This window comes from Microcaecilia unicolor, chromosome 5, assembly GCF_901765095.1.
Source record: "Microcaecilia unicolor chromosome 5, aMicUni1.1, whole genome shotgun sequence".
NCBI lineage: Eukaryota > Metazoa > Chordata > Amphibia > Gymnophiona > Siphonopidae > Microcaecilia > Microcaecilia unicolor.
The window spans coordinates 42251057-42269142 of NC_044035.1; the positions used below are offsets into that span (position 1 = coordinate 42251057).

Here is an 18086-nt window from a genome sequence, read left to right on the forward strand (position 1 = left end):
ATTGTGAATACTGCCCATTTAACCCCACTCTCTGTTTCCTATCCTTCAACCAGTTTTTAATCCACAATAGGACATTTCCTCCTATCCCATGACCCTCCAGTTTCCTCTGTAGCCTTTCATGGGGTACCTTGTCAAACGCCTTTTGAAAATCCAGATACACAATATCAACCGGCTCCCCTTTGTCCACATGTTTGTTTACTCCTTCAAAGAACTGAAGTAAATTGGTCAGGCAAGATTTCCCCACACAAAAGCCGTGCTGACTTGGCCTCAGTAATCCATGTCTTTGGATGTGCTTTGTAATTTTGTTTTTGATAATGGCATCTACCATTTTCTCCGGCACCGACGTCAGACTCACCGGTCTATAATTTCCCGGATCTCCCCTGGAACCTTTTTTAAAAACCAGCGTTACATTGGCTACCCTCCAATCTTCCGGTACCACGCTCAGTTGGTTTCCTTTGTATATGCAATTCTCATTTCTGTATCAGTGACCATGAAATAATGATTTTTGACTACATCAGGTTTGGATTTAGGAGTGAATTGGTATCCCAAAACAAAAGAATTGCCTTCAAGAGTCTTAGTTTTTGATATGGAATACTGAGGAGCTGAAGGCAGTACCTGTTAAGGGAGTGAAGTTATCTCTGAGCTGTTTTTCCTGTCTCCATCTGCTGATAGAGCAATATAACCCACTCATTTGGACTGGATTGGCTTGGCAGGACTCAAGGAAAAGAAAGTAACAGGCAAGTCCAAATTTCCCCATGTGTTACAGCCTAATATAGGTGTAATTATTTTTGTGCCCAGTGCTGTAACAAATTACGTACAACTTATTTGCATTCATAATGTGTGCAAACATTGGAGAGCATGCTTCTTGCCATGGAAATATGCACATGGGTGTGTATTAGCAGCATAAGCAATCTTTTACGCAAAGGTTTATAGGCACCTGAAGGAGGTGCATGTGTATATCTGGAATACTATTCTGCATATAAATATTGGTATGGCATGTAAATTTTTGGAGTTCAGTGCTTTACCTCTCGTTTCATAGTAGTGGCCCCTCACTAATTTGGCATTGTGGCTTCCTTTTAGCTTCATTCCTTTCAATAAAATCGATCAAAAAGTGTCAGCATAACTAACCTGTAACCAAGAAGAGAAAATAGCACTCACTGATACTAGCCACAGAAAAGCAAGCCAACAATTTAGTCCACATCACACTGTATTACATTTCCCCAACTTTACAAAACAGGCATGAAGTCTTCAGGTCATGTGCCCACTTCTTTGCATTCATTCCGTCATTACCATTGGATTTAAATAGTACTGCACACACATCAGCACACTGCTTTTAAACCCAGCTTTCTTGTGTTTAGAACTCCTTTTGAGCCGTAGAGTGGCTGCAATAAGGTAGGAATTGTGTGAAGACCCCCCCTGCTCGACTATATGTTAAGCTTTCCACACTTCATGGCCTTAAGATCCAATTTGACCATCTCTTGTATGTATCTGTACAGTGTTGTATGTGTTTAGACAAAGGGTGACGATTTTTGCTCTGCTGTTTGGTTTTACTTTTTTCTGAACCATATTTTAATATTTCTTCCCTCTCATCCTGTTTTCTTGTCTTCACGTGTCTCAAGCAAGGGGTGTGGCTTGTACTTACTACTACTACTACTACTTAACATTTCTAAAGCGCTACTAGGGTTACGCAGCGCTGTACAATTTAACATAGAGGGACAGTCCCTGCTCAAGGAGCTTACAATCTAAAAGACAAGTGAACAGTCAGTCCGATTGGGGCAGTCTGGATTAAGTAGTAGTAGTAGTACTTGCAGTCCTGAGGTACAGAGTAAGTGCTCTGTTCTCCTTGGCAGACAGTGTGAATAGTTACATTTCAAAGGGGAAGACTCATCTATGGAGGACGTTGAACCATTCTGAACAATTGGTCAAACTAGTCTTTTTTTTTTTTTTTTTTCTAGTTACTTGGGCCCAAGTTTTCCTTAGGTTGCTTGAACACCTCACTTCCAGCACCATACTTTTGCTTACTCTTCCTGCTGCAACTTTCAAAGTCTGTTTTTTAAACAAGTTTAGGAACGCTTTGACATAAGAACATAAGTGTTGCCATTCTGGGACAGACCGAAGGTTCATCAAGCCCAGTATCCTGTTTCCAACAGCTGCCAATCTAGGTCACAAGTACCTGGCAAGATCCCAAAACAGTACAATAAATTTTATGCTGCTTGTCTTAGAGATAAGCACTGGATTTTCCCAAGTCCATCTTAGTAATGGCTTATGGACTTGACCTTTAGGAAGATGTCCAAACCTTTATTAAACCCCACTAAGCTAACTGCTTTTACCACATTCTCTGGCAACAAATTCCAGAGTTTAATTACACACTGAGTGAAGAGATATTTTCTCCGATTCATTTTAAATTTACTACTTTGTGGCTTAATTGCGTGCCCCCAGTCCTAGTATTTTTGGAAAGAGTAAACGTACTCACATCTACCCATTCCACTCCACTCATTTTATAGACCTCTATCATATCTCCCCTCAGCTGTCTTTTCTCCAAGCTGAAGAGACCTAGCGCTTTTTCGCCTTTCTGCTTATCATTTTTGTCACCCTTCTCTGTACCTTTTCCAATTCCACTATATCTTTTTTGAGATGCGGTGACCAGAATTGTACACAGTATTCAAAATGCAGTCGCACTATAGAGCAATACAAAGGCATTATAACGCCCTCATTTGTTTCACGCCATTCCTAATAATACCTAACATTCTATTTGCTTTCTTCGCCGCCGCCGCCACCACTACTGCACACGGAACAGAAGGTGTCAAAGTATTGTCAGTGATGACACCTAGATCCTTTTCCTGGTCGGTGACTCTTAATGTGGAACCTTTGCATCATGTAGCTGTAGTTCAGGCTCCTCTTTCCCACATGTAGTATTTTGCACTCGTTCACATTAAACGTCATCTTCCATTTGGGTGTCCAGTCTCGTAAGGTCCTCCTGTAATTTTTCACAATCCTCTTGCGATTTAACAGCTTTGAATAACTTTGTGTCGTCAGCAAATTTAATTACCTCGCTAGTTATTCCTATATCTATATCATTTATAAATATGTTAAAAAGCATCGTTTCCAACACAGACCCCTGCGGAACCCCACTATCAACCCATCTCCATTGAGAATACTGACCATTTAATATTGCTCTCTGTTTTCTATCTTTTAACCAGGTTTTAATCCACAGTAAAACAGTGCCTCCTGTCCCATGACTTTCCAATTTCTTCTGGAGTCTTTTATGAGGTACTTTGTCAAATTCCTTTTGAAAATCCAGATACACGATATCAACCGGCTCCCCTTTATCCACATGATTGTTCACCTCTTCAAAGAAATGTAGTAGATAGATGAGGCAAGATTTTCCTTGAGTAAATCCATGTTGGCTTTCTTTCATTAATCCATGCTTATGTATATGCTGTGTAATTTTGTTCTTTATAGTAGTCTCTACCAAAGGCTGGCAGAGCTAGAAGCTAAAATTGATGACTTAGAGAACTGCTCCCGCCGGAGTAATCTGCACTTCATCGGGTTACCAGAGACCTTGAAGGGCTCAGAACTGGTAATCTTTCTGGAAAATTAAATACTGCAATCTGTACAGCTGGGCCACCATTTGGGGCCTTTGCGGGTGGAGTGGGCACATTGGGTGGGCCTCCTGAGACAATCCAGTAATAGATTTCATGCTGTGATTAATGCAAATTTTGAAAAATGGACACAAACAGGCTTTGTTACAAACTGTCCCAGTCAATCTTTAACTTATGAAGGAAAGACTATACTATGTTTCCATGACTATTCAGCACGTGTAGCTATGGCCAGGAAATCATGTGCTCCTCTCTGAAACTCTGTATGAAAAGAAAATCAAGATTTCCTGCAAAACTGTGAGTGCATCATGAGGGTGGTGATAAATCCTTCGAGGATGCAGGTCTGCCAAGGAGTTCATTTCATCTGTACCTCTGGGCTCTGAGGACTAACTTCCAGGGCCTTAAACTGTTGCTGAGATCATAAAGGTTACCTTTCTGGGTTCCAGGTTTATTTCTCATGTTTCTGGACTCAACCTAGCCCTAGCAGTTGTCCCCATCTTGAGACTTCATGATGTATGTGTTTGCTGCTGTCTCCCTATTGTGGGGAGGTGTGGAAGCAGACTTTGCTGAGGTCCTTGCATCGCCTCTGCAGCATGTTGTTTTACCTGCTTTACCCTGGACTCCGCAGTCTTCGATTGGACAGAGGGAACAGCATAACCTCAATATGCCTTGCAGTTGTTCTCATTTAGTGTTCCATTTTGGCTTTTTCTTTCACTGTTTGTGGTATAGAAGGTTCTTATGGGGTTAGGGCATGGAGAGGGAGGTTTGGGCATTGGGATATGAAGGGATCAGGGGAAGTGTTTGTAATGGGAGATTCTATTTACAGTCTTCTTTTCCTTTTTTTTTTGGGGGGGGGGGGGGGGGGGGTCCTGCAAATGGGGAGGGGAGGGGTACCAGGGCATGATGGGTTTGCTTTGCAAACTCATTTGGGAGTTTGTAGGGGGGAAAGGTTAGGAGATGCAGTTGGTGTGGGGGGGGGAGAGTTGGATGGGGGAGTTTTTTTTTTGGGGGGGGGGGGGGAGAATCCACTACTTTCTGAGATTCAGTTGGAGGGATAGTTTGTTGTTTCTTGTTGTGTGTGGGTTTTTGTTTTGTTGTTTTTTTCTTTTTTCTTTTCCCCTTTTCTTCCGGGCACCTCTGAGGTGTGTCAGTCCAGAGGAGGATGTAGGCTGGGACGTCCTCCTACTAGAAATCACTGTGGCAGGCTGATCTTCTTTGATGCTAGCGATGCTGGGGGTTAAGCTGGTGTCTTGGAAAGTCGATGGTATTACTTCACCTAGTAAGATACTGCAGGTGTTGAACAGGTACCTATGTTGCAGGAGGCACATTTAAACTCCATAGAGCATAAGAAATTGTCACTGGTGGGTGGGGGATTATTTAGAGCACCCTTTTTCAACTGGTGTGTTGTGGCTGCTTCCCAGGGGTGTCTTATAGGATGGAATGTTCCTTGGTCGGTATTTTCTGTCTCTGGCAGGCGGATAGATGGTCTGTCACAAGCTCCTGGTCTCATCTGTTAGTAGCTCCTGTTCCAAGTATCTCGGCTCAGTTGAGCTAGGGATGTGGGGCTGAGTAGTACCACCTTTTTTTTTTTTGGGGGGGGGGTACACCTGATCACCCCAGGTCCCTCCACCACCCTGGTGCTCTCTCCAGCCCTCCTCCATTTTCCATCCTCACTTCAGTGGTCAGTTAGATCTGTTAAAAAAAAAAAGTGTTAAGGAAACTGGGTCCCAGAAGGGGATTGATAGGGGGAGTCTTGGGGTTTCTCTCTGCCTCACCTTCTCCTTACTACATGGCGGAGTCAAGGTTCATCGGGTCTGGCTCGGTACTCCCTTGCGCCTTGGCGCCTCTGCTGCAAGAGGCATGGTCAGGGTAGACGGGGTCTTCCTGGTGGCAGGAGAGCTTAGAGAAAGTGGACTTCCTCCCCTGTGAGCCTGGTGTTACCTGGCCACTCAGGAGTTTGTACAGCACAGTCGTCTGGGTGTTTCTCCAAGGCCCTTTCCCAGCTTATGTCCCCTTCCCTGCTTATTATGGCCCCTTCGACATCTGCTTCTGTGGCTTCGGTGCAGCCTGCGTTGGCATGGCCTAGGCAGCAGCCTGTTTCCTTTCTAATGCTGGGTTCGGATTGGGCCCAGTGACGGTTCCATCGTGTCTTTGTCCCATATTTACTTCTGGGCTGGACTTAGCCACTGTTGTCCTGACTAATTATCTGATTCCTGGCTTTCCTGGAACGAAGCACATGCAGATGTGATGTAAGCCAAAATAGCTTGTTCATGTGTTCCTGTGACTTACGTCTCTCTGGTAGGTTGTTACACCTCCTATAAGAGTTCCCTGGGATGCAGTCTGAATGCTGCCCCTTTGACCTCGTCAGCTTGTAATGGCATCTCTCTTGGTATAAGAGGTTGCAGCTCCTGTACTTTGATGCGCCAGCCAGGATGAGAGTCTTTGTTTAGTTTTGGCAGTCCAGTGAGCATAAGAGCTGCCCCAATTTTCAGTGACAAATTGACCAAACCAAACATGTTGTGCACAGGGTCTTGCAGTCTCAGTTCTCAGTCTTTTCATGGTAATCAATAGAAATAAAATAAAACGTGGAAAATAGAAAAGATATCTTATTTTCTTTTCCATGTTTCATTTTATTCTATTTCTATTGATTACCTTTAAAAGTGGACTAACACAGCTACCAAATCAGTCTTTTCATGAAACTGACGGGCAATGTGCTTTCTCAATATTTGAGAGGCTACCTTTATAACTAGAGTAAATATTTTTCAGGGCAATGTGTGTTCTCTCTTGTTTGATTTGATCTGGGTCTAGTTCACGCCTTTTTTGCTGCTTGGGTGCATACACATACAGCATTCTTTCCCTTCTTTCCTGTTAGTACATTACATTTACAAAGAAAACCTCAAAAAAACGTACAAACCAATCCACATGCAGCTGGACTGGGTTTTCTCACAGAGCTTCCTTGATGCGGGTCAGAAGTGCCTGGTGGTCACCTAGTTGCTGGCAATGAGCCTGGCTTTCGCTTTCAGGGCAATCCATGGAGGCAGGGCTTTGCATGGCCTGGGACAGCTGGCACTCCACTTCTGTGCTCAGCTTCCTTTTATGCTTTTCCATGGTAGCTCAGCTGTCGGATACAATACCTTGATGCTGGATTGGCCTATGGCTTTTCTGGCACTTTCATTACTTTTCGTTGTATTGGTCAGCTTGCAATCCTTGTAGAGTTGCTTCCAGGGAGTGGGTGCCAAGATCTAGAGGTTGCTGTCAATAAGGAACTATGGTGCAAATAGGCAGATTCTGGTGCTCCAGCTGGCGTTGTTTCTCAGCCTTGCTAATACCGACCAGTTCTAGGGCACAACCTCCCTGCCTCTTTGTGACTCCCTCAGCAGCCACACAGTTCTGGCTTAGGTGTCATTTCAGCAGCTCAATGCTTACCTCCAAGTTGGGCAAGCTTACTCTTGGAGATAAGCTTTTGTTCAGAGAAAATCTGGGAGGTTGGTTATGGCTCTAGACTCCAAACCTCAGAGGTTGCAAGGCTTCCACCTTGAGCTCCAGTTGTTCCTCTGTCTCATCTTTGCAGTCGTGAGCCCAAGTGCTCCAGCCCACACAAATCTAGCCTTCAGGGTTCCCGCTTCAACTCAGGATTACCGCTGTTTGAGCAGTCAGGATGGATTTGTCTTCAACTTCCAGGCCTCCCAGGGCCTTCCATGCCTCCAAGGATTGGGTCCTGGTTGTCTCCTTGGATTTCAGTATAGTAGATCACCTCTGCAGGTTCTGTCAGGAGCAGACCAACCTTGCATCAGTCAGATGTGTCTTGACCATGCTGAAGCTGGGTTGCCAACTGGAGTTTTATTCCCATTCCACTGTGGCTTTTCTCTTGGATTATCTCTGCAAGCTCCAGTCCCAGTGTCGGCTAGTTCAAGCCACCTTGTGACCTACTACTACTTATTTCTATAGCGCTGCTAGATGTACGCAGTTCTGTACACTTGAACATGAAGAGACAGTCCCTTCTTGACAGAGCTTACAATCTAATCAGGACAGACAAACAGGATAAGGGAAATACTTAAGGTGGGAATGATAAAACAGACATGGGTACTGAGCAGGTGAATAGGGGTAAGTGTTACAGGTCAACATTTCATCTTGGGATCTTTGCAGTTAGTAATAGTTTGTCCCGTGGGAGAGTCTCCAACCTCCCTGGATCTCAAGGACCTGTGCTTTCATATTCCCTGTTCACCTCACAGAAGATTTCTCTGGTTCTGCACCTTGGAGGATATTATCCCTTAATGTTCATTTAGTATTTCCAAGGACACTTTTGTTTCAGGTCCTGGTGGGGGTGACTGCCTTCTTTCACAACCATCAGTGGCAGGCTCAGCCATGCTGACCCTTTGGCTGATTTTACAACTCTTAACTGTCATGAGTCTGTGATTTTCTTCCTAGATGGCTGTTTTTCTTCAATCCGTAGGTGTCATTCTATTTCTCCAAGAGGCGGTTGTTTCCATGGCACATCTTGGAGTATCTGAGATTGCTATTTTATATAGGCTTTGGGAAGTCTCGTCTTACCATTGTTCTCCAGCAGCACATTTACACCCAAGTCAAGTTCTTCTTTCTCTTCCAGGTTCCTTGAGTCTGTGAATATGTTCAAAGCCTGGGTGCAATGGCCTCTATTTTTGATGTGCTTGCAGCTGCCAGATTCCACAGCAGATCACTGCGGTTCCTGCTCAAAGGCCCCACTATAGTCTCCCTCTATGGGACCCTCCAAGTCCAGCACAGCCATAGCTTGTGGTTCCAGCGCTGCTTTCCTCAGACATTTTGGAATTCTCTCTCTCGGTGGGCAGCTTTCCTCAGCTGCTGTTTTGCTAGGGAGTGCTTAGCTGGGTGTCACAAATTTCAGAGTTCTTCCAAGACGTCAACAGTTGACGTATTCCAGTGTTGCCAGATGTAGAGTCAAGGGTGGCATCTTTGGCAGATTTCTTGTATGTCTTGTTTCGGAGGCATCCAAGCAGGAGTCTTTGGCGGTCCCAGCCCATCCTGGACTATGCTTGCACCACTGGGTGACCGTTCCATTCTGTTGCAGCCTAGCACAGTGCTTTCTTACACGCCCTTTTACAAGAAAATTGTTGGGCTTAGTGAAGTTGGCGAATGCTTTCGGTGGCTAACCGGCTCAGCATCTTCCGTCAGCTGGAGCTGAACGCTCCGGCTGTTGTGTTCTGCTCGACCTCATTCTAAAGATACCAGGTGCTATCGTCTGGGGCGGCCTAGTTTTAATCCCAGCACTGGGGATCAGTCCAAGCGGGATTTTGGAGCTTGTGCCTGCACCCTGTCAGGATCCTCTGGATTTCTCCTGCTAGAGTGTTGGGGCGCTTCTTCCTACCTCTTTCTTTCTTCATGTATTTATTTTTTATTTTTATTACATTTGTACCCCGCGCTTTCCCACTCATGGCAGGCTCAATGCGGCTTACATGGGACAATGGAGGGTTAAGTTACTTGCCCAGAGTCACAAGGAGCTGCCTGTGCCTGAAGTGGGAATCGAACTCAGAGGGTTCTGCTTTTGATCTCAGTTGGCCTTTTGATTCTTCCTGCTAGGTAGATGTTCTCTTTGACCTTTGGCACTATTGAACAGTGACCACAAGTACCATTAGTCAGATCATTAGTTCTTGCTTAGCTCAGGACCTCTAAACCTCATAGGGCTTCTGCGACCCTGCTAGTTCCCTGGGTCAAGGAGGCTACCATGTCCATGTATTTCATAGTAGGTTAAGTACTTTCAAATGAATTCAAGGTGTTGTGTAGCTGAACATTACCCATTTTTGGGACAGAACCTTCTGTTTTCCATAGAGGAAATATGTAGGGCAATGGTCTGGTGGCCTTGCACACTTTCTCCAGACCCTACTCTTTTGCTTTCTCCATTCGGTCGGCTGCCTCTTTTTTGGAGTATCAATACTGTCCTGCGGGAATTTTCAAGTCTCTGGATTCATCTGCTACTGACGCTAAGGCATGAAAAATTGTCTTACCTGATAATTTTCCTCCTTTAGTTGCAGCAGATGAATCCAGAGTCCCACTCTGTTTGTTTGATTTTTGAGAGCTCCTATCAGTTCTCTTTTGGGCCATGTTTCTCCATTGTTACTTTTTAGTGGGATGGTTGTAATCAATTTACACTTTGCAGTTTTTGGCTTATCACGTTTCCCTATGGGGAAGGAGAAGTGTTATAATTCTGTTTCCTACTGGTTTGCTATGAGAAATACTGACTGAACGAGGAGCATTCCATCCTATAAGATGGTGCAATTCAGCCAGTGGTGTGCTGGAGCCAGCTCGCACCAGCTCGCAAGAGCCGGTTGTTACATTTTTAAAGCTCTTGCAAGCCAGTTGTTCTGGCAGGCAAGCCAGCTCCCAGGGGCGGCGCAACCCGGCAGTAAGCAAGGTAAGCATGGCAGGAGGGCACCACAAGCCATGCTGCTTACCTAACCTCCTGCCGCCCTGCCTTCTGACGTCATTTTCTCTTTCCGCATGGGCGGGACACTGACAGGAAACGAAGGAAAGGCTAGAGACGGGCAGGGCTTTCACTGATGCAGCCACTGCGAAGGAGGTAAATAAAAGATTTAAACCACGCAAGGTGGCAGGAGCAAAAAGAGGGATGTTGGGGGAAGAAGAGGGTGGGCAGGTGGACATGGGAGCGGGAGGGCAGGGGAGAGAGGAGCATCGAAGCCATCGATGGACATGGATGGGAGGGCAGGGCCCAGGGAGAGAGAAGAAATTGCTGGACATGGAGGGGAGGGCAGTGGAGAGGAGAATTGCTGGATATGGATGGATGGGAGGGCAGTGGAGAGAGGAGAATTGCTGAATATGGATGGATAGATGGGTGGAGGGCAGGGGAGAGGACAGTTGCTGGACATGGGTGGATAAATGGATGGAGGGCAGGGGGAGGACAATTGCTGGACATGGGTGGATGGAGGGGAGGGCAGGGGAGAGGAGAGTTGCTGGACATGGGTGGATGCAGGGGAGAGGAGAGTTGCTGGACATGGGTGGATGCAGGGGAGGGCAGGGAAGAAAGGAGGGTTTCAGGACATGGATGGAGGGGAGGACAGGAGAAATTCTGGACATGGATGGAGGGGGAGGTAAGACAGGAAGGAGATGCACATGGATGGAGGGGAAGGGAGAGAGAGAAGAAATGCTGGACATGGATGGAGGGGAGGGAAGAGAGGAAGTGAGATGAACATGAATGGAGGGGAGAAAGGAGAAATGCTGGACATGGATGGAGGAGAGGGAAGGGAGAGAAGAAATGCTGGGCATGGAGGGAAGAGAAAGGAAGGAGATGAGATAAGGGAAAAGGAAGAGAGAAAAACTGCACATGGATGGAGAAAATAGGCAGAAGCTGGATCCACTGGACAGTCAAGTCTGCGGAGGACCCAGCTTTTACTTATGGAGGGCAAGAAATGAAGAAGAAAGGAGGAAAGAAAAGAAATAAATGGAAAGGAAGCCCTGGAAACGGAGTCAAGGGAACAGATAGAGATCAGCAGAATCAGAAAAAGTCACCAGACAACAAAGGTAGAAAAAATCATTTTATTTTCATATGTCCACTTTGAGAATTTACATCTGCTATCATATTTTGCATTGTATAGCAACATGTTTTTCTGGTATTGTGCTGCATGCAGAGTCTAACTTCTTAGGATTTCAGGTTAATTTTTGAAGAATTTGAATAGGGGCTATCTCTGTTCTGCATGTATGACTGCAAAGCCTAGTGTCTGAATAGGAATCTGTTAGGTTCTGAGATTGTGATAACACATTGTTTTTCAGAGTTGGCAAAACTGTCTTCTCCTAATTCCTGCTCTGTTTGCTAATTTGGTTTGTGTCATTTTGGGTATACTGCAGAGATTATTTTTTTCTCCTGGTAAAGATCTTCTAAAACAGACATCATATTATGAGAATCAGGTTCTCAACGTTAAAAGTTTATATTTATTTACTTATTTGTGGCATTTTATCCCACATTAAACATGAATTAGATTGGAACCTGGGAGTATTTTTTTTTTTTTCTGGAGAGAGTAATGCATTGCCGCCCCCCCCCCCCCCCCCCCAAGGCTCTCTCCCTGGCTATAGCCAGCTCTGCAATTGGGGGGGGGGGGGCGCAGAGGTGGATCGGGGAGAGAGTCTGTTAAACATTTACCAGTACACCACTGAATTCAGCCCTGTCAGTCTCCACCTGCTGGTAGATGGACACAACCCACAAGTCTCTGGCTTCATCTGCTGTGACTAAAGGAAAGAAAATTATCAGGTTGACGTATTTCATTCTCATATCTTTCCAGACATGACTGCTCAGTATTTTGTGTTGTGCAGATTTTAATCACTTCTATAAATTTTATTTCAGAGCATTTATAAAGAAGTTTTCTGTTGTATCGGATGCTATTCCTGATCTTCACCCCGGGCAAGAGATATTTCATTTGTCTGACTCTGGTCAACTTTTCAATCAGCATACACTTAACCTGAAAAATTATGGATTTAATGCACAGACTGCTGAAGAAAAGCTTCTCCTTAAGTAAGGATCTATAGTAGTGGAACTCCTGTTTTCTTGCTGTGTTTCCTTAATCACTATGGTTGCATTCCCTACTCCTTTTCATTCTTTCTTTAACTGCACAGCTATCCTGAAGTGATTGGGGGAAAAATGTAGTGAGTATTGGAAGTAAGTTAGTTCGACTGAGGAGACCATTTACAATCTACTGGTGCACTTGTTACAGGAACTTTTCCTCTTAGGCATACCTTGCCTCCCTTTACCTGCAGGAAGTTTGCTGCCTTTAACTTTAGCCTGACCTACATTGTTTATGTAGCGCTATAGTAATGCTAAGTAGTAGTAGTAGTGGTTTATTACACACAATATACCGCCTTTCTGTGTATACAGTCAAAGTGGAGAAGGGCTATAAATTGCGAAACCTACCAATAACTTGGCCATTTCACTGTGGACAAGGTTATTTGATCTTAATTTTATTTATCATGAGAATCCAGGAAATTGTGGTAAAATTGAGTGCACAGTTATGCTAGGGTTTGTTTGTTTTTTACATACTTTTTACTAATATTGGGTTCATGACGATAGTTGATAAGCAGTACTTCTGTTGTAGTATAACTCTTAGATGGGGCGTGACCTTCAACTTTTTTCAAATGTCTGCTTGATCCTCTTTAATTATATAGTTCTAGTGTTTGTATAATCAAACATTTGTATTGGAATTGAGAAGGGAGGAGCAGGGGAGTATATTGCTTATGTGACTTGATGGCAGATCTTTCTTTTTTGCCAAACTTATGTAACGTAAAATAAGCTTTTGGTGCACCGTATTTTCCTGTTTTATAACCTAACTCTTTCTTTTCTAGCTTAGGAAAAGCTCAGCAACTTATTTTAATATCTCAAGGCTTTATCAGCCTGATTTACCGGTTTGTTCCCTGCCCAGTATCTGTTTTGAGGTGGTTATTTCAGGTAAGGCTTGGATTTATTGCTGTTTGTGTGTGTATTGGAGGGGTGTGGGGAAGGGTTTACATTTTATATATGGTTATTGTAGGTGCAATACAGAACACACTACAGGTACCTGACAGTATAAATTCTGAAAGAAATGGGTCTCGGACAAGACTAACATTAGTGGTTGAAGTGTCAGAAGCAAATGTGTGCCCGTTATCCTTGGATCCAATCTCTTATACCCAAATAATACAAAAAACTTAACTCCACAACCAAGTATTATAAAAATAGTGCAATTATTTTATTTACAATAGCAACTGATATCATTAGGCAGGAATATATGCAAAGAGTCTCATCATAGAAATAGCTCAGAGTAAATGCACATCCCCTTAAGGCTCTTAAACCCATCACGCTGCACAAAAGGTACATAGCAAAACATACAACCTTGGATGATGCAGATGTCCAGGAGCTAGCAGAAGGTTCCTCATTCAGGTCAGCAGATGCAGGCTACACTTCGGATGGAATCCAAAAGTAAAACCCCCAACCTTAGTTTGCAGCCTCTCTTATCGTGAAAAGAGCCTAACTGCAGCTGGATGATCACATGTATACCTGGCCTTGCTGTCAATGCATAACATGTTTGCAGGGCCGTAGCGAGGGCGGCTGGCACCTGGGGCGGGTCGCCGCCGCGCACCCCCCCCCCCCGGAACGCATTGTAGCTTACTTTGGCAGCGAGGGGCGGGCAGGAGGGCCGATCCGCCCCCGAGCCTATGTCCTGGGAGCTGCGTCGGCTCCATTGGTTCCTTGCTCTCTCTGCCCCGGAACAGGAAGTAACCTGCTCCGGGGCAGAGGGAGCAAGGACCCAACGGAGACGACACCCCCCCAGCGGCGTGCACCTGGGGCGGACCGCCTTCCTACGCCACTGCATGTTTGGTTCACATATTGTGGCTCTAAGGGCCACAGTATTGTCCCATTGGCACCACATTGAAGAGCCCTTTAACCTCAAGGTCAGTGTTTCAGCGAATCAAAACATTACATCACATTCAAAACCGAGCCGTTCTTAGCAGAGAGTGCACTATTCATAACCACAACATCTTGTTGCACTCTGCTTCTCCAGCCATTGTCGACTCAGTTACCAAGGGAATTTCCAGCAGTCCTAGGAGATTTTAATACTGCAAGTCCTGCAGTACTGCAACAGGCTTCAGCAAGGAAAGATGAAGTTGACCAAAGGGCAGTTCTAAAGTTCAGGTTTAAAAGCTGAACAGTACCATGTAGCGCTGCACATACTACTTTCATGTAGGGCCAATTTTGTTTCCACAGTTATAACCATAAGTATAATTTTCCTCGAGTGAGATTTACAAAACTAGAAAAACACTGTGTTGGTGTATTCATTCAATTGCAAGTAGAAAATCATGATCTTAGCAGGAGTGGCAAAAATGTAAACACTGGCTAAATGTTTTAGGAACTGGGGAAAATTTTGTCTCCAAATTGTTCTTTGCCTTTTTGATTGTGGTTTGCTCTCCCCATTTCTGTAGCCTCTTCCCCACCCCCCACCCCCACCTTCTCCTATCCATCTGCATTTCTACATTACTCCTGCCGGAATTCTGCACAAAAAATATTCAAAATTCTGCACACAATTTTGCAAATTCTGCAAGTGTGTCATAATATAAACAATATTATAGCCTGCCTCCCTGCACATAGATACCATCCATATATTTTTCCATTCCTCCTCCCTGTACTTATAGCACCCACTTTTTTCAAGCCCCCCTTCCTGCACCCACACATAGCATCCACCTTGTCCTTTTTTCCAGCTCCCCACTGCATCTACATACCATCCATAGTTGTTTTCCAGCCCCGCACCCACCTGCACTCACCAGTGAGCTAAGATGAGGAGGAGCTGCATTAGGAGTACCTCTTTGGAGCAGGAAAATCCCACTCTTTCCTTCCTGTTGCAGCTGCTCTGGGCCGGTACCTGCCATTTCTTCCAAATAGTCACCGAGATTTCCTGTGCCAGCCTCATGAGATTACTGCTTGAAGTCTTGGCAGTCATTTTGAAGAAGCAACAGTGCCAGCCCAGAGCAGCTGCAGCAGGCAGGAAAGAGTGGGGTTCTTTCCTACCCTGAGACCATCAGGGGTGTTAAGGTAGGCCTTGGGAGGGCTCACAGGGGCAGCGGGCCAGCCAGCATTCCCGGCGTAAATTCTGCATGAAAAATTGCAAATGCTGCACAGCTGGGTAATTCTGCAGAAATTCTGTGTTTCGCAGGATTCTGGCAGGAGTACTACGTGCATGTTGGGCAAGTCAACTTGGGTGATGTTGACTACCAGGCACCAATATTTAGGAAACTTTGGCCATGGGAACTTCCCTGGTTCTAAGTGTTATGAGGGTCAAAAAAGCTGCTCCTTTTGATGCTATGAGCATTGTAGTGAAAACACAAATGAAAGCTCCTGGCTAATCTGTACAAACTGAAAGTGAGCTACTGTTTCCTCTTTTAGTCAGGAGATTTAGGAAAAATACTATGCATTACATTATGATGGGCTTTTGTTCTCTGCTTTGGGAAGGAGGATATATTTAGAGATTTTGTTGGTGGTGGTGGTTTTTAACGTAGCCCGATTGTTTTTTTTTTCCTTGAGCAATTTTGATTTCCTGAGGCCACCTACAGTTAGCACTTAGGAGTGTTATCCACATGGACTACCATCAAGACATGTTTTAGTAGTAACTAGTAACACCTTTTAGTAGTAACTAGGTTTCATTGCTTAAAATAGGACCTGTATTAAAATGGCACGAGTTGGTGGTACAATAACATGCCTTTATAGCTCACGATGATTACACCGCTAAGTTATAATAAATCCTTCCCTGAAGGATTGGGAGAGAGACTTCAGAGTCACAAGGAGCATTAGTGAATGTAGTTGGATTTTGGATACTGGTTTTCAGCCCATTTCTGTGCCTAGTAGGCCACTCCGTCATACAGAATGTTTCAAATTTACAGTGCTTCTTGTAAATATGACTGAATATTGAGATATTTGTATGTTTCTTTCCATAAATGTGGTTTTTGTATTTTTTTTTTCTTTACCAGATGATGTCGGTTCAGTTGGACTACATTGTTTCAGTACAGATTTTAAAAACATTGATTGATGTTACCGTTGCTAATTGTGAGTATCCAAACAAGTGATACTTGAAGCTTATGTGGAAAGAGGCTTTTATTCTTGTTTAACTATATTGTTATACATTCTGTGGTGCTAAGCGACTGAGATATTGGTTAAAAAGAGGAAAGAGAGACCTTCAGTGTACAAAGGCTTACCTGGAATTTTTGAAATTCAAACTGTATTTAGAAGCAAGATTCTTCATAATATTTTCTTTTATTCTCCGAGGACAAGCAGGCTGCTTGTTCTCACTGATGGGGTGACGTCCACGGCAGCCCCTCCAATCGGAAACTTCTCTAGCAAAGTCCTTTGCTAGTCCTCGCGCGCCCGCGCGGCCGTCTTCCCGCCCGAAACCGGCTCGAGCCGGCCAGTCTTCTTTTGTCCGCACTCGGTACGGTCGTGTTTCGCCGTGTCGAGCCCCGGAAAGTCGACCTCGCGCGTCCAAAATTATTTTTGACGTGTTTTTTCTTCGGAAAAAGTCTTTACAGTGTCGGGAAGTGCTTCGGAAACCCCCCCCCCCCGGGTTTCAGACCACCCCTTCCCGTACTTCCAGCTTTTTGCCCCCGATAAGTTTTCTTTCGTCGTCGGGGTAGGCCTCTTTTCGGCCTCGGTCGAGATTTTCTCCCTTCTAAATTTTTTGGTGCTCTTTTTCCGTCATTTCGGACTTTGATTTCGCCGGCGTGATTTTTCCGCCCATGACATCGAAGCCTTCCAGCGGCTTCAAGAAGTGCACCCAGTGCGCCCGGGTAATCTCGCTCACTGATAGACACTCGTGTCTTCAGTGTCTGGGGGCCGAGCACCGCCCTCAGAACTGTAGTCTGTGTTCCCTGCTTCAAAGGCGGACTCAGGTAGCGAGATTAGCCCAGTGGAACGTGTTGTTCTCGGGCTCTTCGTCGGCATCGGCACCGGGATCTTCGAGTGCATCGACGTCGTCAGCGTCCAGACCATCTTCCTCGGCCGCCACTGTATCGAGTGCATCGAGGCATCGGGCCTCTGCATCGGCGCCAAGGTATCGGGCAACTGCATCGACGTCGGTGGTACCGGGACCTCGTCTGCTGATGTCGTCGGACGGTGGTGCATCGTCAGGAGTGCAGGTGAGGGCTGTCCATTCCCCTGCTGGTGGCGGTGAGCCTTCGGGTGGGTCTCCTCCTACCCTGAGGGCTCCTGCGGTACAGCCCCCCCGAGACCGACCTCCTTCGGCCTCGGCCCCGAGGAAGAGACGGCTGGATTCTACGTCCTTGTCGGTGCCGGGGAGCTCCGGTGACATGCTTCGGAAGAAGTCGAAGAAGCATCGACACCGGTCGCCTCCCCGCGTCGGCACCGAGAGCTCTGGGTCGCCGAGGGAGTCGGCACCCAGCAGGCATCGGCACCGAGAGGACCGCTCACCCTCTGTTCAGGAGGTGTCGATGCGCTCCACTCTGGACAGCCCGGAACAGCCTCCTCGCCCGGAACAGGTTCTGACGTCGACGCCTGCATCGACCTCTTTGCCTTTCTCTGCAGCCGCTCTGAACGAGAGCCTCCGGGCCGTTCTCCCAGAGATTCTGGGAGAGCTGTTGCGCCCTTCCCCTCCGGTACCGGCGGTGCTTGCGCCTCCGGTACCGTCGAGCGTGGCGCCGGCTGGCCCATCGCCCGGGGTGAGGTCCCCGACGTCGGTACCGCGTGCGGTGCCGACTGCGGCCACCTCCCAGGAGGGCTCCCCGACTACGTCGGCGGAGGGAGCTTCGCCGATGCGGGCGAGGGAGTCTACCTCTCGACGCCCCCATCGTGGACGTGGCTCCACGGAGTCGAGCCGGGCGAGGTTGCAGACACAGGTTCGTGAACTTGTGTCTGACACCGAGGGTGAGGCCTCGTGGGAGGAAGAGGAAGACCCCAGATATTTCTCGGACGAGGAGTCTGAGGGTCTTCCTTCTGATCCTACTCCCTCTCCTGAA

The 18086-nt window shown here is 46.1% G+C and overlaps 1 protein-coding gene across 1 annotated transcript in view; it reads left to right on the top strand.

Moving 5' to 3' along the window:
* LOC115471059 (SMC5-SMC6 complex localization factor protein 2-like) overlaps positions 1-18086 on the top strand; it is a gene marked incomplete at its 3' end in the record, with an annotated part of 157601 nt that overhangs the window by 85000 nt on the left and 54515 nt on the right. Inside the window, exons 9-11 of the mRNA XM_030204728.1 lie at positions 11947-12114; positions 12939-13041; positions 16089-16164. Coding sequence (XP_030060588.1) covers positions 11947-12114; positions 12939-13041; positions 16089-16164 — 347 coding nt within the window. The remainder of the gene's footprint in view (positions 1-11946; positions 12115-12938; positions 13042-16088; positions 16165-18086) is intronic.